General features: G+C 48.9%; 1 protein-coding gene across 1 annotated transcript in view; it reads right to left on the reverse strand.

The window, feature by feature from the left end:
* Positions 1–18,501, reverse strand: part of TMEM163 (transmembrane protein 163) — a 225,366-nt gene that overhangs the window by 38,067 nt on the left and 168,798 nt on the right. The window contains exon 5 of the mRNA XM_020288506.2: positions 6,791–6,887. Coding sequence (XP_020144095.2) covers positions 6,791–6,887 — 97 coding nt within the window. The remainder of the gene's footprint in view (positions 1–6,790; positions 6,888–18,501) is intronic.

Here is an 18,501-nt window from a genome sequence, read left to right on the forward strand (position 1 = left end):
TGGATCCAGGTGTTATAGGCTTGTACAAGAAGGAGACTACAGCACTACCTGCTGAGAAGAGCATCCTTGAAGGCATTTCCTGGACAGATCAATGCAGCCTAACCTTCTAGACCTAGAGGCATGGAAGCTCCTCAGAAGTCTCTTCTCTAGTCCAACAGCAATAATGTCAGCTGACATTCTTTCAATAGTTACATGCTAAGCACATCCCCTACATCTTTTTATTTTACGTTCCTAATAATCTCATAAAGAAGGTACCCTTATTATTTCCGTTTTACAAACCAAGAAGGTGGAGGCAGGGATTGAAAAATTAAACCACCATTCTTCAGCTCCCAGATCCTTAACCCCGGTGCTACACAGCCTCAGAGCACTCACTCATGCCGAGGGAACCTTTAGAAACTCACTCCCAAGGTACTTGCTTCAGAAGACCCCAGGTGGACATGCAGACTGGGCGGGCAGCAATTCTAGGAAATTACTCACCTGGCCCCAAACCTGGCCTTGCCTGCACTCCCCCACCATTCTCCCTCATTTCCTCCTGCTAAATGTTTACTACCTCCAAAGGGATGCCCTGATGAATCTACTGCTGGGGCAGGCAAGGTTTGGACCTGGGTGTCAAAAGGGATACAAAGGAAGGGATGGGCGTCTTCAGACGGAGCACTGGCAAGAGTGACAGAGTCAGGGAGCGGGGCAAAAGTCAATGCCTGGGAAGGAAGTGGCAGGCTGGCAGTGACTAGGAGGTAACAGAAAGAGAAGGAACAAGTATAGAGGCAAGATTTCCAAGGAGGGTGGCACACAGGAAGCTCAAAGACTTAACTGTGGGGAGGGGAGAGGCCCTGAGTCAGCAGGAAAGACAGGGGAGAAGACAAACCGTAGCTTGTACTAAAGACAGTGGTGTGGAAAGAAGGGAGGCATGAGTGTCTCCATCCTCCTACAAGGCAAAACTCACTGAGAGCGAGAAAATAAACACCTGAAGAAGGTATAAATAACTCCTACCAACCCAAGATACAGGCCAAATGCTAAACACTTTGTGTACTCAAAAGCCTACAAATTCAAGAATCACAGTGACGTCTGCAAGTAAGACATCCTTGGGACAAGTTCCTGGCTGTGGACTTGCAACTGTTAAACTAAATTGGCCAGGCACAGTGCCTCACGCCTGAAATCCCAGCACTTTGAGATACAGGGCAGGAGGATTGCTTGAGGCCCGGCGTTTGATACCAGCCTGGGTGACAGAGCAAGATCCTGTCTCTAAACCAAACAAAAAAATGAAGGGAGGCCACTGTTTTGGACTGAGCTCTTGCACTAAGCCTAACAGACCAGACCAGACCAAGTCAAAACGGAGCCACTCATGCCAAACGCCACATAATCAAACTGAGACTTTAAAGAAGCAGATAGATCTCCAAACAGACCAGTTTTTCCCCAAAATAGAAGAGTCCAGTCTAACTAAGTTAGCATAATAAGGAAGTCCCCTCTGCTTTAACCCATGCAGAAAAGTAACCTGATGTTAACCAATCGCCTTCTCTTCTACGGCTGTTTCCTGGCGCCTGCCTCACCACGCCCACTGCCCTGTCCTTGCCCAGTGGGAGCTCATCCTATTTTGTGGGGTACAGGCTGCCCCAATGCAGGAACCATGAATAAAACCCATTTAGCTCTACAACTAAATTTGTCGTAATGTCACATTTTGACAAAATCCAAATCTAAAATATCCTTGACAAGTTTTATTTCCCATTTTGTTTGTGCGAGTGGAATACCATCTGAGGCTCTGGCGGGAACACCGTGGCTCTCCGGAGAGTCTGCAGCACCAGCCCAGCCTGCAAGAGTGGGACGCGCCCGGCACCACGCATTGAAGGGATGCTCCCACGGGAGGAGACGGCCATCCAGCCGGACACCACTGCCACCGCCTCCAGCCACTGGAAACGAAACAGAGCTAAGGACTGGCTGCCTGCAGGAGAATGAGCAACAGAGAGGGGATCCCTTTGGTTGCTGGAGAGAAGTTCCTTGGTCCTAGCGGACGGGATGGAATTTTGGGCAAATGTTTAGGGAGGAGATAGACAAGTGGGGCTGGAAGGGCGATACTGCTACTCAAGGAAGAAGAAATTAACAAAATCTTGCTAGGCAACATTGCTGGCTTGCAACAAAAAGTCCTTTTCCTTTTCTTCCTTTTGCCTCCTCCTGCTTTGTCTTTTATTCTCTTCCCTCCCTCCTCCTACTCGGAGACTCTTGTATAAATAGGAAGCAAAGACACGAGAGCGAACGCATGGCCCCGCCTGGATGCACTCCTGCCGTGCCTGGTCCCTCTCAGCTCCGGCCTTGCCAGCGACCATCCCTCCTTCAGATGTCACGTGGAGGGTCTGCCCCTCCCAGAAGGGCCTCGTACTCCCTGACCCTAGGCTAGACACAAAAGCCTTCTCTGTGTCCTCATGTGACTGCCTTTAGCACAGCCCTTATCACCACACAGTTAATGAATCAGCTTATGGGTCTCTCCCCAGCTTGAGCTCCTTGCGAGCAGTAGCCACAACCTCTGAGAATTAAAGGGCTTTGCAGAGCGACAAGAACACTCTGGCCATTATCGCTATCGGACTCTGAATCCCACGTGCCTAGACAGAGGGTTGGTCTGGAGATGAGCAGACGTTCAAACGGCAGCAATTATTATCAGTTATAACAACATACGGCTGCGTATCATTCACTGCCAACGTGTGACTATTTATTATTGTAACCATAATGGTAATCGGTGTTATTGCCACGTGGCCTCTTAAGGAGATGGGGCCCAGACCCTGGCCATGAGCTCAAAGTGAAGAAGTCATGAATACTCAGGGCAGAGGCAGCTAACGGGCTGGTCACCGATCAGGACACAGAGGGAAAGCTCAGGGTCAAGGAGGAGACTTCCAGAACCACAGAATCAGAAACGGCACCATCTGCATGTTTGTGAAGCATGCGACAGTTTATAAAGCACTTTCACGCTCATCCTGACTGCTCACCATGTCTGCTGTAGGTGGGGTAGGTGGCACTACGCCCCTTTTACAAATGAGGGAACTTGCTCAGAGAGGAGCAGTGATTTGCTAAAAGCCACCCAGCTGATGAGGAGTGAGTTCGGCTTAGAGGTCAGGTCTTCTCCAATGGCTTGTCCGGTGTTCTCCAAAACCGGATTGGCCCAAAGTGAGCTACGGCTGTCTGAAGTCCAAGAGACAGCAACACCAGCTCTGCCCAGGGAACCAAGGCAGGACCCCCAGAGGCCCGGGGAGGGGGGACAAACCAAGCATGAGAGCAGCCACAACCGGACGTGTGGTGTCCACAGTCAGAGGGAGCCCAGGAGGCAGGGATGGGGAGCCCAGCCTCAGGAAGATCACGTCAGCTTTCAGAGCCCCCAAGTTCTGGAGAAAAGGAGAAGCACGCCACCTGTCCATGGTGTGGCTAGCAGGGGTAAGGACAGGAAGAGTGTGATGCCCCTTTTAAAGCAACCCGTATTAGCCATTCCACGACGTGTACCTCTATCAAAGCATTATGCTGTACACCATCAAGATACACAATGTTTACTTTTCAACTAAAGAAATAAAAATAAATTTAGAAAAAAGGTGTAGTCGGTGAGGCAGACAGAGAGTAAGCAGTGTCATGGATTGCTGGAACCTGCTCATTCAGGTTTGAAACTTTTCTTTCCAATGAAATAATGTCTTTTGCTGCGACTTGGACAAAACTGGAGACCATTATCCTAAGGAATGGAAAAACAAACACCGCATGTTTGGGAGCTAAACGATGGGCACAAGGAGATGTAAAGGACATTGGAAACCAGGAAAAGGAGAGAGCGGGAGCCTGTCGGGTATGATGAATAGTATATTCTGGGGAGGGGCACAATAGAAGTCCCGGCTTAAGCTTAAGCGTTACACGAGCTGTCCATATAACACAAACATTTGCACCCCCTTAGTATTTTGACATTTAAAACTAAACAAATGAGACTTTTCTTTCTTGCTAAAATAAATAGCTAGCTAGCAACCCATGGGCATGAAGCTAGTACTATCACTACTACATTTGTGGCACTGCCCACTCTCCTCTCAACTTCCAGAACCGCGGCCCATTCAAGAGTTTCAGAGAAGGCTCCTGGGAACCTGTTTCATTAACCATCCAAGGCGACCGACACAGGGTGTCAGGGAGCAGGCTCGTGCCATCTGCTCAGAAGGCCCTCCAGAAGATTCTATGGAGTCCAGTTCTGGAGCTCCTGGGAGAGCCGGGCTGGCCTGATTTCTCCCACAAAACCCCAAGAGGAAGGAGACGCTAGCAAGGCTCACAGCCAAGAGACGTCACGGTTGAGAAATTCCTAACTACACAGTCCTCTTACTCAAAACCTATCCATTCTTGCAATTATTTCCACTCCGAGAACCACGCAGCTGAATTAAGAAGGCTGCTGGGGGAAGGAAGACGCCGCTTCTGCCAGAATCTATGGTCACAGCTGGACAGAAATCCCACGGAAAATGCAGTTCCGCAGTTGAGGGTATGGGTGGGGGCGGGTGCAACTCGGAACTAAGTCGATAACATCAACGGCCCTAAAGAGCAACCTGCTTTTTCTTAAAACCCCGGGAGATCTGACGAGGAGTGCTCCTTCCACGTGGCGCACATCCTGGCGTTGCAACTCCGCGTGTGGTCCGCCCCACGTCCGGGCGCATGCGCACTCTCTCCGGTTGCCGCAGACCCACCCGGCCTGTTTCTCCTATTTTTGTTTCCGGACAGACTTCTGCGGGCATTTGAGTTTGTGACTCCTAATGCAGATGAGGCTTTGTGGACAAATGCTCATTTGGAGTCACAGCAGGCCAGGGATAGGGGGCCTGGCTTCTTCCACCTGCTGGCTTCCGCAAACCTCTAGGGCAGAGCAAGGGCACCAGGAGACCCAGGACTGCAACATGTGTGCTGCCACCTGCAACTCAGACCTGGCCTCCGTGCCGCTCCGCTGGCTGGACGGCCTCCCCCGCTGGAGACGGGGGCTCCCCCACCTTGAAAATTCCTCTGAAGGCTTAGAAAACACAAAACACAACCAACAAAACCACCTTATACCTTTTCGGAGTGCTGACAAGATGACCGTGAATAGTTGTGATTTTTAAATCCCAGACCAGAACTGGTAACACAATTAGTGGGCAGGAGTTCACTAAGGACAGGGACAGTCCTGGCACCACCACGGAGCTCTTCACGCTCTCTGAACCCCACATTAGGCATTTATACCGTGAGGTGGCATTTCAGCCAGGGAGCTGATTCTCAGAAGAGTATTTGTGCCATGGGAAAGTAAGGGTTTGTTCCCAGTTGGAAGTGGTTCAGCTATCAAGAGAAAAACAAGGAGGCCCTCTACAAGGGCCTGTGAGCACAGTTATCTATTCTACACCAAGGTAGCTCTGCCAGAAATTAATTTTTAATGCCCAAATAAATGAATGTGTCAACTGGCATGGTGCTGGGAATTCCCACCCATACACATTTCTTAAGAGTTGAGGCACATTTCCTCTCCCTGTAAAAATGCAAAAATCGTTCTCGACTGACATCTACCATGTATAATCACACTCAGCACCCTCATACCTTACCTAAGATTCAGATTCTGGCAGAGTGGGACACAGGCTAGCCAATCTGGGGGAGAAAAAGGATGGAAGAGTCCAAGGCACTGGGCGACCAGGGAGATCAGGCCGAGACTATGGTAATTCGGAGAATGAAGAGCACAGAAGTGCAATAATAGGAATATCTGCCTGAACTCTCTCTTCCGAAAAAGACTAAAATGCCACAAATAGGTACATTCCTATCCTGGTATTGATCTTCTCCCATCACTGAGATATGACAGAATAAGCTTCTGGCCAACTGCAGGGATAAATTACACTTAAGATCCTGGTGAATTATTAAAGGGAAGCCTTTAATCTCAGTTTTACAGGGTGCAGCAAAACAACTTAAAGCAGCCACTGTAATGCCTCTACTAAATGCAGTAGAACGTCCCACTCCATCCTTTCTATAAAAACAGATATCCGTACACATACAAATGTAATACATCACCCCAAAGAGGATTAATTTATTTTTTTTAAAGTGAAATTAAAGGTTTAATCATTTTAGCCTTACATTAGGTGGATGATGTAGCCAGGTGCAAATTCAATCACATCCTAAGAGAAGAGCCCATATTTTGCATTCAAATTGCTGCTGCAACTTGTATATGGGGAATTATTGTAACAGCAGCCTCTTCATCTCCTGTAACCAAATCCGCTGTCTTCTATGAAGACCACATGATAGAAGATTGTAAAAAATATTTCTCTTCTCAGCATTCATAAGGGGTGGGGGGAAGGATCAGAATGTGGGTAATGACTCTCACCTAGAGGACAAGGCAGTCAAGGACATATTTTAATAAGAAATTGTGTCCTCCAGTTTCTATATCCAAATGTCAGTTGTGCCAGAAAACCTAACATAAATAGATTTATGTATTGAAGTGCAAAGGAAAAAATAGTGCATATTGCAACAATCATTGAATGGACACAGAACAACAGATGCAAACAACATGGATTGGATCACTCTGCTTCACAAAAATAACCCCATTTCTCTTTACAAAACAGACATATTGCTTTTAAAATTCTCAAACAACCTAAGGAGAGAGACACAGGTCCCAGGACTTGCCCAGTGATTCTCTCTGCCAAGCCATTTGCATTCCTGCAAGGAGATCTTCTAGACCCCCAAAACATTATCTGTTCTCTCTCAACCTGCCCAACTCCCCCAGATAAACCTTTAGTGAGAGGCAGGGCAGGGGCTGGCATTGCCAGGAAGGATTATGAAAGAAGAAGAAGGACCTTACCACTTCTGGGAGCAGCCTAGTTGAGAGGTCATGGATGGCTTTGACCACTATACATATGGAGGACAGAAGGAATATCACCCCCAAGATGACACAGGCTCTGCAAAAAACAAAACATTGAGAATCTTAACTGGGAGAGATCCACACTGCCGAAGCATCAGCACAGTCAACAGTGACAAGGACACAACCTGGGAGTGGACTCAACTGAAAGCTGCCACACCCCCAGGGTGACCACCCACAGTCCCAGGATTGATGCTAAGTCACCTCTAGGAAAATACATTTCAAGGTGTTATCACCAAAGTCAACCTCATGGGAAGGAGCCTCACCAGCCTGCATAACCTCACAGCATCCCATGAATACTGTTATGGAAGGGTCTTCAAGGCCATGAAATCCACACCCCCCCCCATACACACACACCTGGCAAACACAATGTTTCATTCCTGCTCAAGCTGGAAGGTGCAGAGTTTAATAGCAAAGAGTAGACAGTGCAGCATGAGACATGCCAAGCTCTACCGTTTAACTTGATGCATGATCTTGATCAAGGAACTGAACTTCTCTTAGCCTCAATTTCCTCATCTTTCAAATGGGAATAATATTTCCCACCTAAAGATGACATAAGATGATACCCAAAGCATTAATGTTGCATAAACAAAGGACAAGTCTACTCTGGGTATCTCTTTTGGATATGGCATGACAGACACCTTTGGATTTTCCCAAAGATAAAAAGGAGGAGTGATTAGGTAATGACAAAAGACAGTTCATGGTAAGATGGAGAGATTATAAAGAGAAGAAATGAGGGTAAAGAAGGAAGGATGAGGTCACCCAAGACACCCAGCACAGGAGGCAGTGGGAGCAGGTTGGGGACGAGGCTAGAGGTGAAACAGGTGGCTACATGGCTGGGGACGGGAGCTGGGGGCAGGTAAGGAAGTCTGTGGGACTTGGGGCACAGGAAAAGCCCTCTGACAACCCAGACACAACAACTCTCAGGAGAAAGATAGATGGAAAATGTAGGGAAACATGAGGATACTAATACAGCGGTCAAACTACCAAATGAAAATGAAGAGGGAGCGAAAGAAGAAGACAAGAATGACCACAGTCCCAGCCTGACACTTCCACCACTTGGCAGCTTCCTCAGCCTTCTTCCCCAGCTAGCAAATGAAGTCACTTTTCATCATCCAGCCTGGATTCCTTTCTCTGGACTAACAGCATGGCTCCAAATTGTGCCCCTAACTCAAGTGGCCCCTGCTCATACACCCATGGAGAGAAACGACTCCCCAGATTCATAAGTCAGGACTACAAGCAGGGAAACAAGGCTGCTGGAGTCCACTCAGTAGACTTCTGATCCACACTCTACTCACAGGTTTTACCTTTTCAAAAACACAAAGAAGGAACCGTTGCAGGTTGGGGCAAAACACAAAAAAGAACAGAGATGGAGGGAAAGGAATGAATGGGTTAGGGACCTTCGCACAAACTGGAGAAAATGAACATACATATGGATGACAGAAGGAATATCACCCCCAAGATGACACACACTCTGCAAAAAAAATTAAACATTGAGAATCTTAATGGGGAGAGCTTTACGTGGCCAAAGAGTTGGCACAATCAACAGTGACAAGGGCACAGCCTGGGAGAGGATCAACTGTAAGCTGCCACACCCCCAGGGTGACCACCCACAGTCCCAGGGCTGACATTAAGTGACCTTTAGGAGAATACAGTTCAGGGTTTTATCACCAAAGCAAACCTCCGGGGAAAGAGACTCACCCCCTTGAGTAACCTCACAGCATCCCATCCGCGCTGCACTGTGAGCTGTGTGGCACTGTGATCCTATAATTCTGGAAATAAGTACATGCTGCCACAGCTAATAGGGCACAGTGCACCTGGGGCAGGTAACCACAGTATGGAGAAGACAGTCAGGGACAAAGGGGGCCACAGCTGGGAGAGAGTCATGGGGGAGTGAGGTATACCTATTGGAGGGCCCTTAGGTGACCACATACTGGAGCAAGAGTGGGTGTCCCAGGGATATGGGAATTGATGCTTCCAAAGTAACTGGCTCCTCTGAGTACCAGCTGTGCGGGCTGGAAGACAGCTATGGGCCGGCTGCACTTGGAGTAACCATTTCTACCTGTGAGCAAATGAGCCACAAGAGGTCCCACTGCAGGAAGAGAGCCTAAAGTCAGGATAGGCCTCCACAGTAAGTTTTACACTAGTAGTTTATAAGTAAGTAGTTTATTAGTTTATTAGTAGTTTATTTTCTCCATTCACAAACCGCCTGAGTGACTCACAGAGACTATCTATCTCTTTGATTCACCCTTTTAGGTAAATTCAGCCACCAACTCAGCACTTCCCAGTCCTGACAGCACTCTGTACCCACCTGGGGAATTTTGTTTTTAAAGTTGCCTGGGGACCACTCCAGTTCAATTTTATCAGACTCTCCAGGGGGGTGTGTGTGAACCCAGGCCTCCCTATTTGTTTAAAAGCTCCCCAGGCAGTTCTGATGTGCCAGGTTTGAAAATGTCTGGCCTAGACCCAGGCAAGGGCCTGTCCCTAGGAAGCATCTCCTATGGGGTAAAAGCCGGAAGAGAGGCAGGGAGGGAAGGGACGGCTCGGCTGGGGAGGAGGGAATGGGTCCCTAAGAGGCCCTTACTGCATTTGTTCACTGACCAGCTTTCTCTCCCTGAAAAACGAGTGGGACAGCCATCACTTGTGTGCTAGATGCTACAGGCAATTTGTCACAGCATCCTCAAGGGAGCTTCTGGTCTCCATACTACCCTGGGGGACAAAGGGAGCAAATGTCGGCGCTTCCTGTGCGTCTCTCGGACAGGGAACGTGGTGAGGCTGCAGGACTGCACCTTCTCCAGATCGCCGCAGGCATGCCGCAGTAACGCACAAAAGGGGTTTACGTTCCCAGGGAAGTAAGTGCAAAGGGTGCAATGGCCTCCAGGGGAAATCCAGTTGCATAGGCAATAGGCTTCCCAGGCCAAACTGAAATGACCGCCGGCGTGTGTTCTGCCAGCCTTCCGGGGAGGCGCGAGTCAGTACACTTACGTAGTGTTATCTCCCAGGTGAGCCCATGGGATCATGCTTTCCCATGGCATGTTGCCACTATCGCTTTGAACCTATGTAAGTGCTTGCCATGTTCTCAGCCATGCTCTGGCAGCGGCTGCATCCCCCGCGACAATAAAGAACACGTGCCCATCTCTTCTTTCAACTCCGGCAAGCCTGCCCGGTGCACTCGCTAGCCATGGAGCCCACTCCCCACATGGCCTTGTCATGTGACTTTGTGCTTACATATCTTTAATCAAAACTTCACTATAAACTGCTAAGGGCAAGACCTTACTTTTTTATTTCTGTGTCTATAATAGCAAGAAGCAGGTGCTCCAGTGCACGTGAAGAACAGATATAGTCATCAACCAATTAAGTAAACACCAACTGATTCTTTAAGTTTCATCCTGCAGAATCTAAGGTGGCACCAGCCCTTCTTTCCTGGAAGGAGGAAAAAACACCTCAGCCAGATTCCCATGGAATAGCCCACATTGTAAAGCAATGCTGAAATACATTGGAAATCAAAAGAAATTTGTGATTTGATTTATTAAAGTTGAATATCACAGAACCATAGCCCTATTTTTCTCACCACTATACCTACGGATATGCTCAAAAATATTTTAAAAGCTCATTTTCACCTTCTTTTAAGTGTGTTGCAAATTCAAAAACCACAGTCACCCTTCCTTCAACCCTGCTGGGAGCCTGTGTGTTCGAGCCGCTCCGCCAGCCTACAGCAGCTATTATTAGCAGAAGGTGCAATGCTATTTTTTAACACTTTATTAATAATATATTTATTGTGTTTACACAGCAGCTTTCTCCTCAGGCACTCAGAGTTCCAGAAATCAGCTCATCAGTCCCCGGGAGGCCACTCACCAGACCCAGGCGTTTGTTTCTCTGCTACCGGTGTGGACAGAGATAGGGACAGGTGTGTGTCATCAACACGAGTGGTCAAAATGGGAGGAGTCAAGGATTAGGAGCCTTGCCCAAGGTCACCCAAGGTCACCCAAGGAGGGTGAACTCCACCCAGAAATAGAACTCCACTCAGGTGACTCCGTCCCAGCGGCCAGCCCCGTCAACCATTCGGCCAGTCTGGGCAGTCACATGCTCACACCCCCACAGACACCCTGGGACGGCGGAGGTCTCCAAGATGCAGTGAAGACTTGAGTCAGGAGCAAACACTCTGCACCTGCAAGTGTGAGCTGCCACCAGGTGGGGGGGGCTGGAGGGGGTGGTGGCGGTGGCCAAGGGTGACTGCCCCGCCAGCTCTCCATGGCCTCCACCTGGAGAGGGCTGTGCGGAGCCAGGTCAACAGAAAGAACGTAGACTCCTCCTCCCTCCTGTCCAAACCCCGGAAGGAGAGAACTTTAATGAGTCAGAAGGAGGCAAATGAACCACCCCTCCTCCAAGGTATCCTCCCATCAACTTAGGCTGAAACAGGACTGAAATTCCCATGGGACCAGTGGTCGTCTCCCTCCATTTGTGCTCTAATAGGCCCTCCAGGTGGTTCCAATGCACACTCACGTTTAAGAACCACTGAATTCAGACACATTCAACGTCTGAAAGAAAGCTAGTAGAATCCAAACAAATGGTTAAAGCCACTTTAAAGAAATGAGTAGAATTGGTTAAAGCCACTCCCCACCCCTTCCCCTAAAAGCTACAAATCACTGATTGTGCACAGCACTGTAGATATCTGAAAAACCTAGAAGCAAGCACTCATTTTTGCCTCTGAAACTACAAGGGCAAAACCTACTGACAGACATTCGCATCCAAAATGATGTCAGCTTGGAAGTTTGGTCCTTGACACTTGTCAGTTTAAAGGCCTGTGGCTCACATTAATAAAGCCAGAGCCCTAGCATACTGATTCTAAGTTTCTCCCATCAGCCCAAAAAAACCAAGCAGGAGAAATTTCTCCAATCCGCCTTCTAATTTACGACAGACCTAAAACACAGAGTCACCCTATGATTAACTCAGTCAGTCCAAGAGTTTAAAGTGTAATGTATTATTTATCATCTTTCATTCTGGTCTCCAAAGCGTTTGTAATCTGGGACGCTGTTCAAATGTGATGCAAATAATGAAAAATGAAAGAGTCAAGTGGTGTGATCGCACAGCACAGCAGTTATGGACACACAATTTCTAATGTTGGTTTTCTCCAGCTAGGCCCTCTTTCCCTCCAATGTGTTCTGCCATTTCAGATAAAGCCACAAACTGAAATGAGTTTGGAGGCAGGATAAAAGGATGGAAAAAGTGAGCAACAAATGGACGTGAGCCATCCCCGTTCTCTATGATGGCCATGCCAAACATGCCCCATTTTGTTCAAGACTCTGCCCCTCCCACATCCCATCACCGTCAGCCCCTCTTTCCTCCCATACTTCAGGAGCTCCCTCCTCCCTTCTCCTCACATGCTCACCCATCCTCATCTCCCTCCCCTGGCTCTAGACCCCCATCGTCCCCTCTCGCCTCTATCTGAACTTCATCCCCCTGCTGCATGGTGTCTAGACTGTGGACAGGACAAGGTTGCTCCCTGGTGTCTAGACTGTGGACAGGACAAGGTTGACTTGGACCAGCTCGCTCAGGCCAGAGCTCTCCAGGCAGCTGGGACATTCCTCTCCATGGTTAGGTCACGCATCTCCTCACCACACAGCCCCCTTATCCACAAAGGACCCTTTGCTTCTAGCTGTATAATACACAAGCTGAATAGAACCAACCAACAGAAATCCCACTTAGATAGGACTTTATTCCTGGCTTCAACTTTAGGGACAAAAGTCAACATGAGTAATTGGTTACAGAATCAGACCCTAAGCAGAGCAGTCCCATAGCATTTTCTGCAATGATGCAAGTGCTATTCTGTGCTGCTCAGTATGGTAGCCACTAGTCACGTGTGGCCATTGAACACTTCCAATGTGGCCAGTGCAACTGCAGAAATGAAATTTCAACTCTGACTACTTGTAATTAAAATTCAAATGGCCGCATGTGGTTAGTGGCTACCACACTGACCACTGCAGCTCTAATGGTTGGGCTGAAAACACAGAGGCTCACCAAAGGGGTTGCAGCCCACAAGCTACTCCTCAAGATCAGGTACGTTTATGTGGGCTAACGGGATCTGCTTTAGGAAACCCTGTGAAGGGGCATCATGCCTTTGGGACCTCCCACCAAACAATGCTTCATTTCCCTCCCTCCAGTCAGCCCCCCAGGCCCCCAGGTTTACATGCCAAATCTCACTCTTATTCTCATCAACCTCACCAACCAATGTCCAGCCACACACACTGCTCCACCAGGGGTGACTGTATTTTAGAAGGGGAATTGAAACTTCAGGCATTTATATTTTAAGTTCTCCACGCCTGGCCGTGAGGCTAAGGCAAACAAAATCTATACCCACCCTCCAGAGAGCACCAATCTAGGAAAGAAAGCCTGGAAATCATTGCAGGACAGTCATCCCTTGGGAATGGGAAAATAGACAATGGACCAGGAATAAAATGGAGAAAGGACTTAGCATAATAAACACAACCTGGGGGTACTGGACTAGGAAGGAAAAATGGCTCTGCAGCATGATATCCAGGCTGGGTGTGAAGAATGGACGGGGATTTTCAAGCAAAGAAATTAGAAGGCTGCGGAGGGTACTCTAGATGGAAGAAACTTCACGAACAACAGCATGAAGACACAAAGCACCATGTGGCCCTATTTCAGTGGAAGTTCAAAGTGGAGAGGCTGCTCCTGGAGCATTTTGCCCAAGGGGAGCAGCAATGCAAGGACCACCAGAAGAAGGCTCCGCATGTCCTGGAAGCCCCCTCAAGATGGGAGGCATGTCACCCATGGTACCTATACACAGTGGATCTTTGGTGGTATATGGACCAGTGTGTTGTACTTAATAGTAACATTTTAATGTACATTAGAAAAAAAAAGCCTGATTATCACCCCATGACTTCAAAGATATTATTGCTTAGGGAAAAAATTAAATATGAATACATTTAAATAAATATTAAGTAAGTAACAGGATAGGTGGTACATGGATAGGGCAAAAATCATCGAGGTGGAAATTCACACACGTCTGAATTTGGGGAAACATATGGCAGTGACAGGAAGTCACTGAAGGGTTAAGCAAAGGAGCCCCATGATGTGACCTGGGCTTTGCAGAGATCTCCTGACTGTGGCTGGGGTTGGGCGGGTTGAAAGGACAGAAAGGAGAGGCAGGGGAATCCGCTGGGTGACAATGTCAGTAGCCAAGAAAGCAAAGTGACGACTCCCTGCACTGGGGCCAGGACAGCTGTGAAGAATCAATGTGGAAAGACGCCGAGAAGAGAAGACAGAACTGGCAAGACTTAGGACTGACTGGACGTGGACAACGGACGGAGAAGGATGCAAGGACAACCCCAATTTCAAAGCTGGCCAAAAAGGCAGAGGTGGTAGCACATCCAAGAGCAGTAGTGAGCCTAGCTGGGGACTTGCTAAGCTTCAGAAGGAACGTCCGGACACATTGACCTGAGCCCAAGACGCATCTCATGAGCCTGGGCCCCCAGGGCCTTGTGCTGCTGTCCCTGGGGTGGCAGGGATGGGTAGAGAGAACATCCCATCTACAAGCCGCCAAATCTACCCAGGACCTCCAGGTCCAATATACACCGAGAGGGGAACGCATGCTGAGACTCTTGTGCAAAGAGCCCAAGCTCTTTCAATCAGTCAACAAAGCGCTCACTGACTACTGTGTTCTAGGGCAAGCAGTTAGCAGGGAACAAGACAGACTGACTGCCTGCTCACACGGAGCTCACGTGCGGAAAGACAGACGACAGACACGTGACCAAGTGAGCATGTTACGTATAGAAACATAAAGCAGAATAAAGGGGGAGGATAATGGGAGTGTTATGTGTCCCATAGTCACTCTTCTAATAAGGGGACATTTGACCAAGAGCCTGAAAGACAGAGCCAGCTCTGTAGATCGCTGGGGACGAGCACTGTGCTTCCCTGGCAGGAAGGGGCACTGTACATTTGACAACCAGTGACAAGACCAGCACGGCTGGAACCCAGTGGCCTGCAGGGCCTCATGGCATAATAAGGACTGTGCTTTTACTCCGAGCAGGACGGGAAACCTTAGAGGACTGCCAGAGAAATGACACAATCTGACTCACATACAAAAAGGATTGCTCTGGCTGCTCTTCTGAGCACAGACCTCAAGGGAAATCTAGGGGAAGGAAACTGCAGTGCTCCGGAACCAATGCCAGCACAGGGCAGAGAGGGGTAGTGTGGGGAGGGGCAGGTGGCACAAGCTCCTGCGAGACCCAGGACAGATGGGTGGGCGGACATTCGGTATATTTGACCTAGGGAAGTAAGTGGACCTGTGGGTTTTAGAAAGATCTTTAAACTACTCTCAGGGTAAACCTGTTTCTCAGGAGAACACAAATACCCAGAATTCTTACTACTTCAGTAAACTCGTTGTTCAAGGTGAACCCACTTAAATATTTTCAAAAACTGGGCAATTTCCTGCAACAATGTCAAATGTTTCTTAAATTCTTGCTGAACATATAACTACTTGGCTATGCATAGAACATAACTAGGCAGATGTCAAAGAGAACAATAACAGATTCTGCTGAAAACACACAGGGGACAGAGGCTCGCTCTTCCCTGTAGCCCCGACCGTGGTTTCTGTAGTTGTGCGTGTATGTATACTGTCCATTAAACCCAAATAAACACAATGCCAAAGTTGACACTGAGGGAAATACTGACTGAGGGTCTACCATGTGCCAAGAAACCTGCTGTGCATTAGCTACAAAGACAAATAAGACACAGTCCTTTTCCTCCAAGAGCAGAGAAACGGGTCATTTAAATCACACAGGAATCTCCCTAGAGAGACTGAGATTTCAGCTGACTTTGAATGAACCAAAAAAAGTTAGCTTGGTAAGGGAGTGCAGGGTGTGTTCTGGGGTAGAGAAAGCGAGGCCAAAGGCACACCAGAGTTCATTCATTCAGCATATTTTCACTGCACACCTGCCCTGCCAGGCACCGTTCTAGGGAACAAGCCACGCAGAGATCTGGGGGAGGAACCTTCCAGGCTCTGGGGCAGGAGTCTGCCTGACTTGGAGGGACATCAAGGCAGCCAACGAGCTGAAGGCAGCGAGAAACAGGGAGTGTGAAGTCAGAGGGTGAGGGGCCTATCACATAAGGGCGTGGAGCCGTGGTAAGGACTTAGCATTTACAAAGATGGGAAGCCACAGGGGCACGGACTTGGAAATGACACGACATGGCATGTTTTAACAGGACTGCTGCTGCCTGGCAAAGGCAGACCCAGGGAGCACAGTCAGGAGGCTGCTGCAATGACCAGGCCAGGTGAGAACCTGACAAAGGATATCTTGGGTCAGGATGGTGACACTGAAGGTGAGTCTTTAGAGATATTCTGAGTTTTGGTCAGAGACACATTTGGAAGATACAGTTGACATGTTTTGTCAACATATGGTATAAAACAAACAGGAGTTGGGAATGACTCAGGGCTTCGGACCTGAGAAAAGCGAAGGATGGAGCTGCATCTCCTGAGGTGCGGAAGACTGCAGGAGAAGCAGGTTTGGGGGGAGAAAAGATCAGGAGTTCAGTCTTGGGCACAGTAAGTTCAAGCTGTGTCTGTGACACACCCAAGTGGAGGTGTTGACAAGGAAGTTGGAAATAGGAGTTTAGATTCAGATAAATGCTCAGGCCAGGACGTAAAGTGAGAATCATCAGCACAGCTGAAGCTTTGAAAATAGATATATTTTTTTTTTCCAAGAAATCACTCATGCCCGAGTAAGGCGAGAGTGAAGGTTCCATGAGGGACCCTGGCTGGGAAGCTGGGCAGAGAGGTGGGCCAGGCCCAACCCTGCAGAGCCTCATGTGCTAATAAGCTCAGTGTTTAAGTGCTCTTATGAAAACCATGCAGAGCCTCTGACAGCTTTGGAAATGGTGAATTAAGATGAGAGTTTTGTTTTCAAAAGGTGACCCAGGCAAGCATCTGTGGGCCCTGACCTGCCCCCATCCCCCCGTCACTGGGAACAATCCTCAGTCCTCCTCTCAGGCTCCCCTGACTGACACTGACAGTCACTGCCAGGAACAAAGGCACCCGACCCAAGATCCTCTGTCCTTGGACCTTCAACCCAAGGTGAATGATAACAAGAACTGAAAATCGAGATGATTCAGCCCACAGTGCGGACGGCTGGGAGGCCAAGCTCAGCTGGGACTGTCAACCAGAGTGCTGAACCAACGTCCCTTGGGGACAGTCGGGGCTCTGACATGGTGCTGACTTCCCCAGGGCAAGTCCTCCACGACAGCCAGGTAGAAGCTGCAAGGTCTTGGAAGTCATGCAGCACCCTTCCAGAGCATTCTGCAACCGTTGAGTCATAGGCTTACTGAGGTCCAAGGGAAGAGGAACGAGGCGCCACCTCTCGATGGGGGGGTGGCAACAGGGTAACGCTGTAGAGGAACATGTGGGAGGGGGCTACGGCTGTGGTCATCCTCAGAAAACACCATCCGCCACAGTAACGAAGTGGCCCAGCACCGCGTCAGTCACGTACTGGGTTAGCCAGCCCTGTGCTGCTGGAGACTGTCACACTAGGGACAAAGCAGTTCATGCGCCGAGCCAAGTTCTGAGGCTTCTGCACTGCAGGAGACAAGCGGATGGATGAACGTCAGAAGAAAATGAGGAGGCCAAGTCCCAGTGGGCCTGTGGATGACTCTATCACTGCTCACAGCAGTTTGCTCTCACCTACACACCCCTACCTCTGCCGCGTGATTGGCAGCCCCCTGGGTAGGGGAAGCGCACATCCCACCCTCCGTCAGGCTTGGCCGTGTGACTTGTCTTGGCCAACAGAACGTGAGTGGAGATGATCTCCACTGTCCCTGGGCAGATGGCCTACATGTGCACAGCTGGCTTGGCCTCGCTTCTGCCCGGTGGTCCTCAGAGAGAGGAGCGATTCCTTCTGCCTAGAATAAGAACTCACATGGAACAGGCCACCACCCAACCTCGGCCTACCTAGAAAGTGACTGAAAAATGTGTGTTTGTGGTACAAGTCACTGAGACTTGGGGGGTGGGTTGTTATTGCAGCAGAGCTGACAGATACAGATTCTTGAAAGGGACACACCTGATGGCAGTGGCGGCAAAAGCCTGTCTCAAAAGCACAGTGCTTGGAACCAGGGGAGGAGCTGCCCGCTCCAAGCTCATTCACCTGTCTGGTTACGGCAGAGTGGAGTCACCTCGAGTTTTAGTCCATCCCAGAAAGCAGGCAATCCCGATGCCTCGGGATGCACAGAAAAATCACTTCTTGAATGAATAATCTCACCGAATCACAGAGAGACAGACCAGAACGGACCCTCGTGTGATCTGCAGCACTCCCGCCCCACGGCGGAAGCCTCGGCCACCAGTGCCATTGCTCCATCTCTGCGGGAAACGACTAGCTCAGCACCTTCTGAACACAGGCTTCTCCGCATGACCTGGTTAATTAAATCTTTTATTTCTTTTAACCCCTGCGAAAATACTCTTATCATTTCCTTAGTAACCTATTCTTGGGTGTTTCTAACCTTAATTACTGTATTTAAAGTAATTGGCTTAAATTGCTCATTTGCTTTGATCCACTTCTGGGAATCTATCCCCAAAGAAAAACCCTCTTGCAGAAGACTGTTCACGGCAGCATTTTTATTTTTATATTTAAAAGTGGGAAATTTAA

The sequence above is a fragment of the Microcebus murinus genome, chromosome 8, assembly GCF_040939455.1.
Source record: "Microcebus murinus isolate Inina chromosome 8, M.murinus_Inina_mat1.0, whole genome shotgun sequence".
Classification (NCBI taxonomy): domain Eukaryota; kingdom Metazoa; phylum Chordata; class Mammalia; order Primates; family Cheirogaleidae; genus Microcebus; species Microcebus murinus.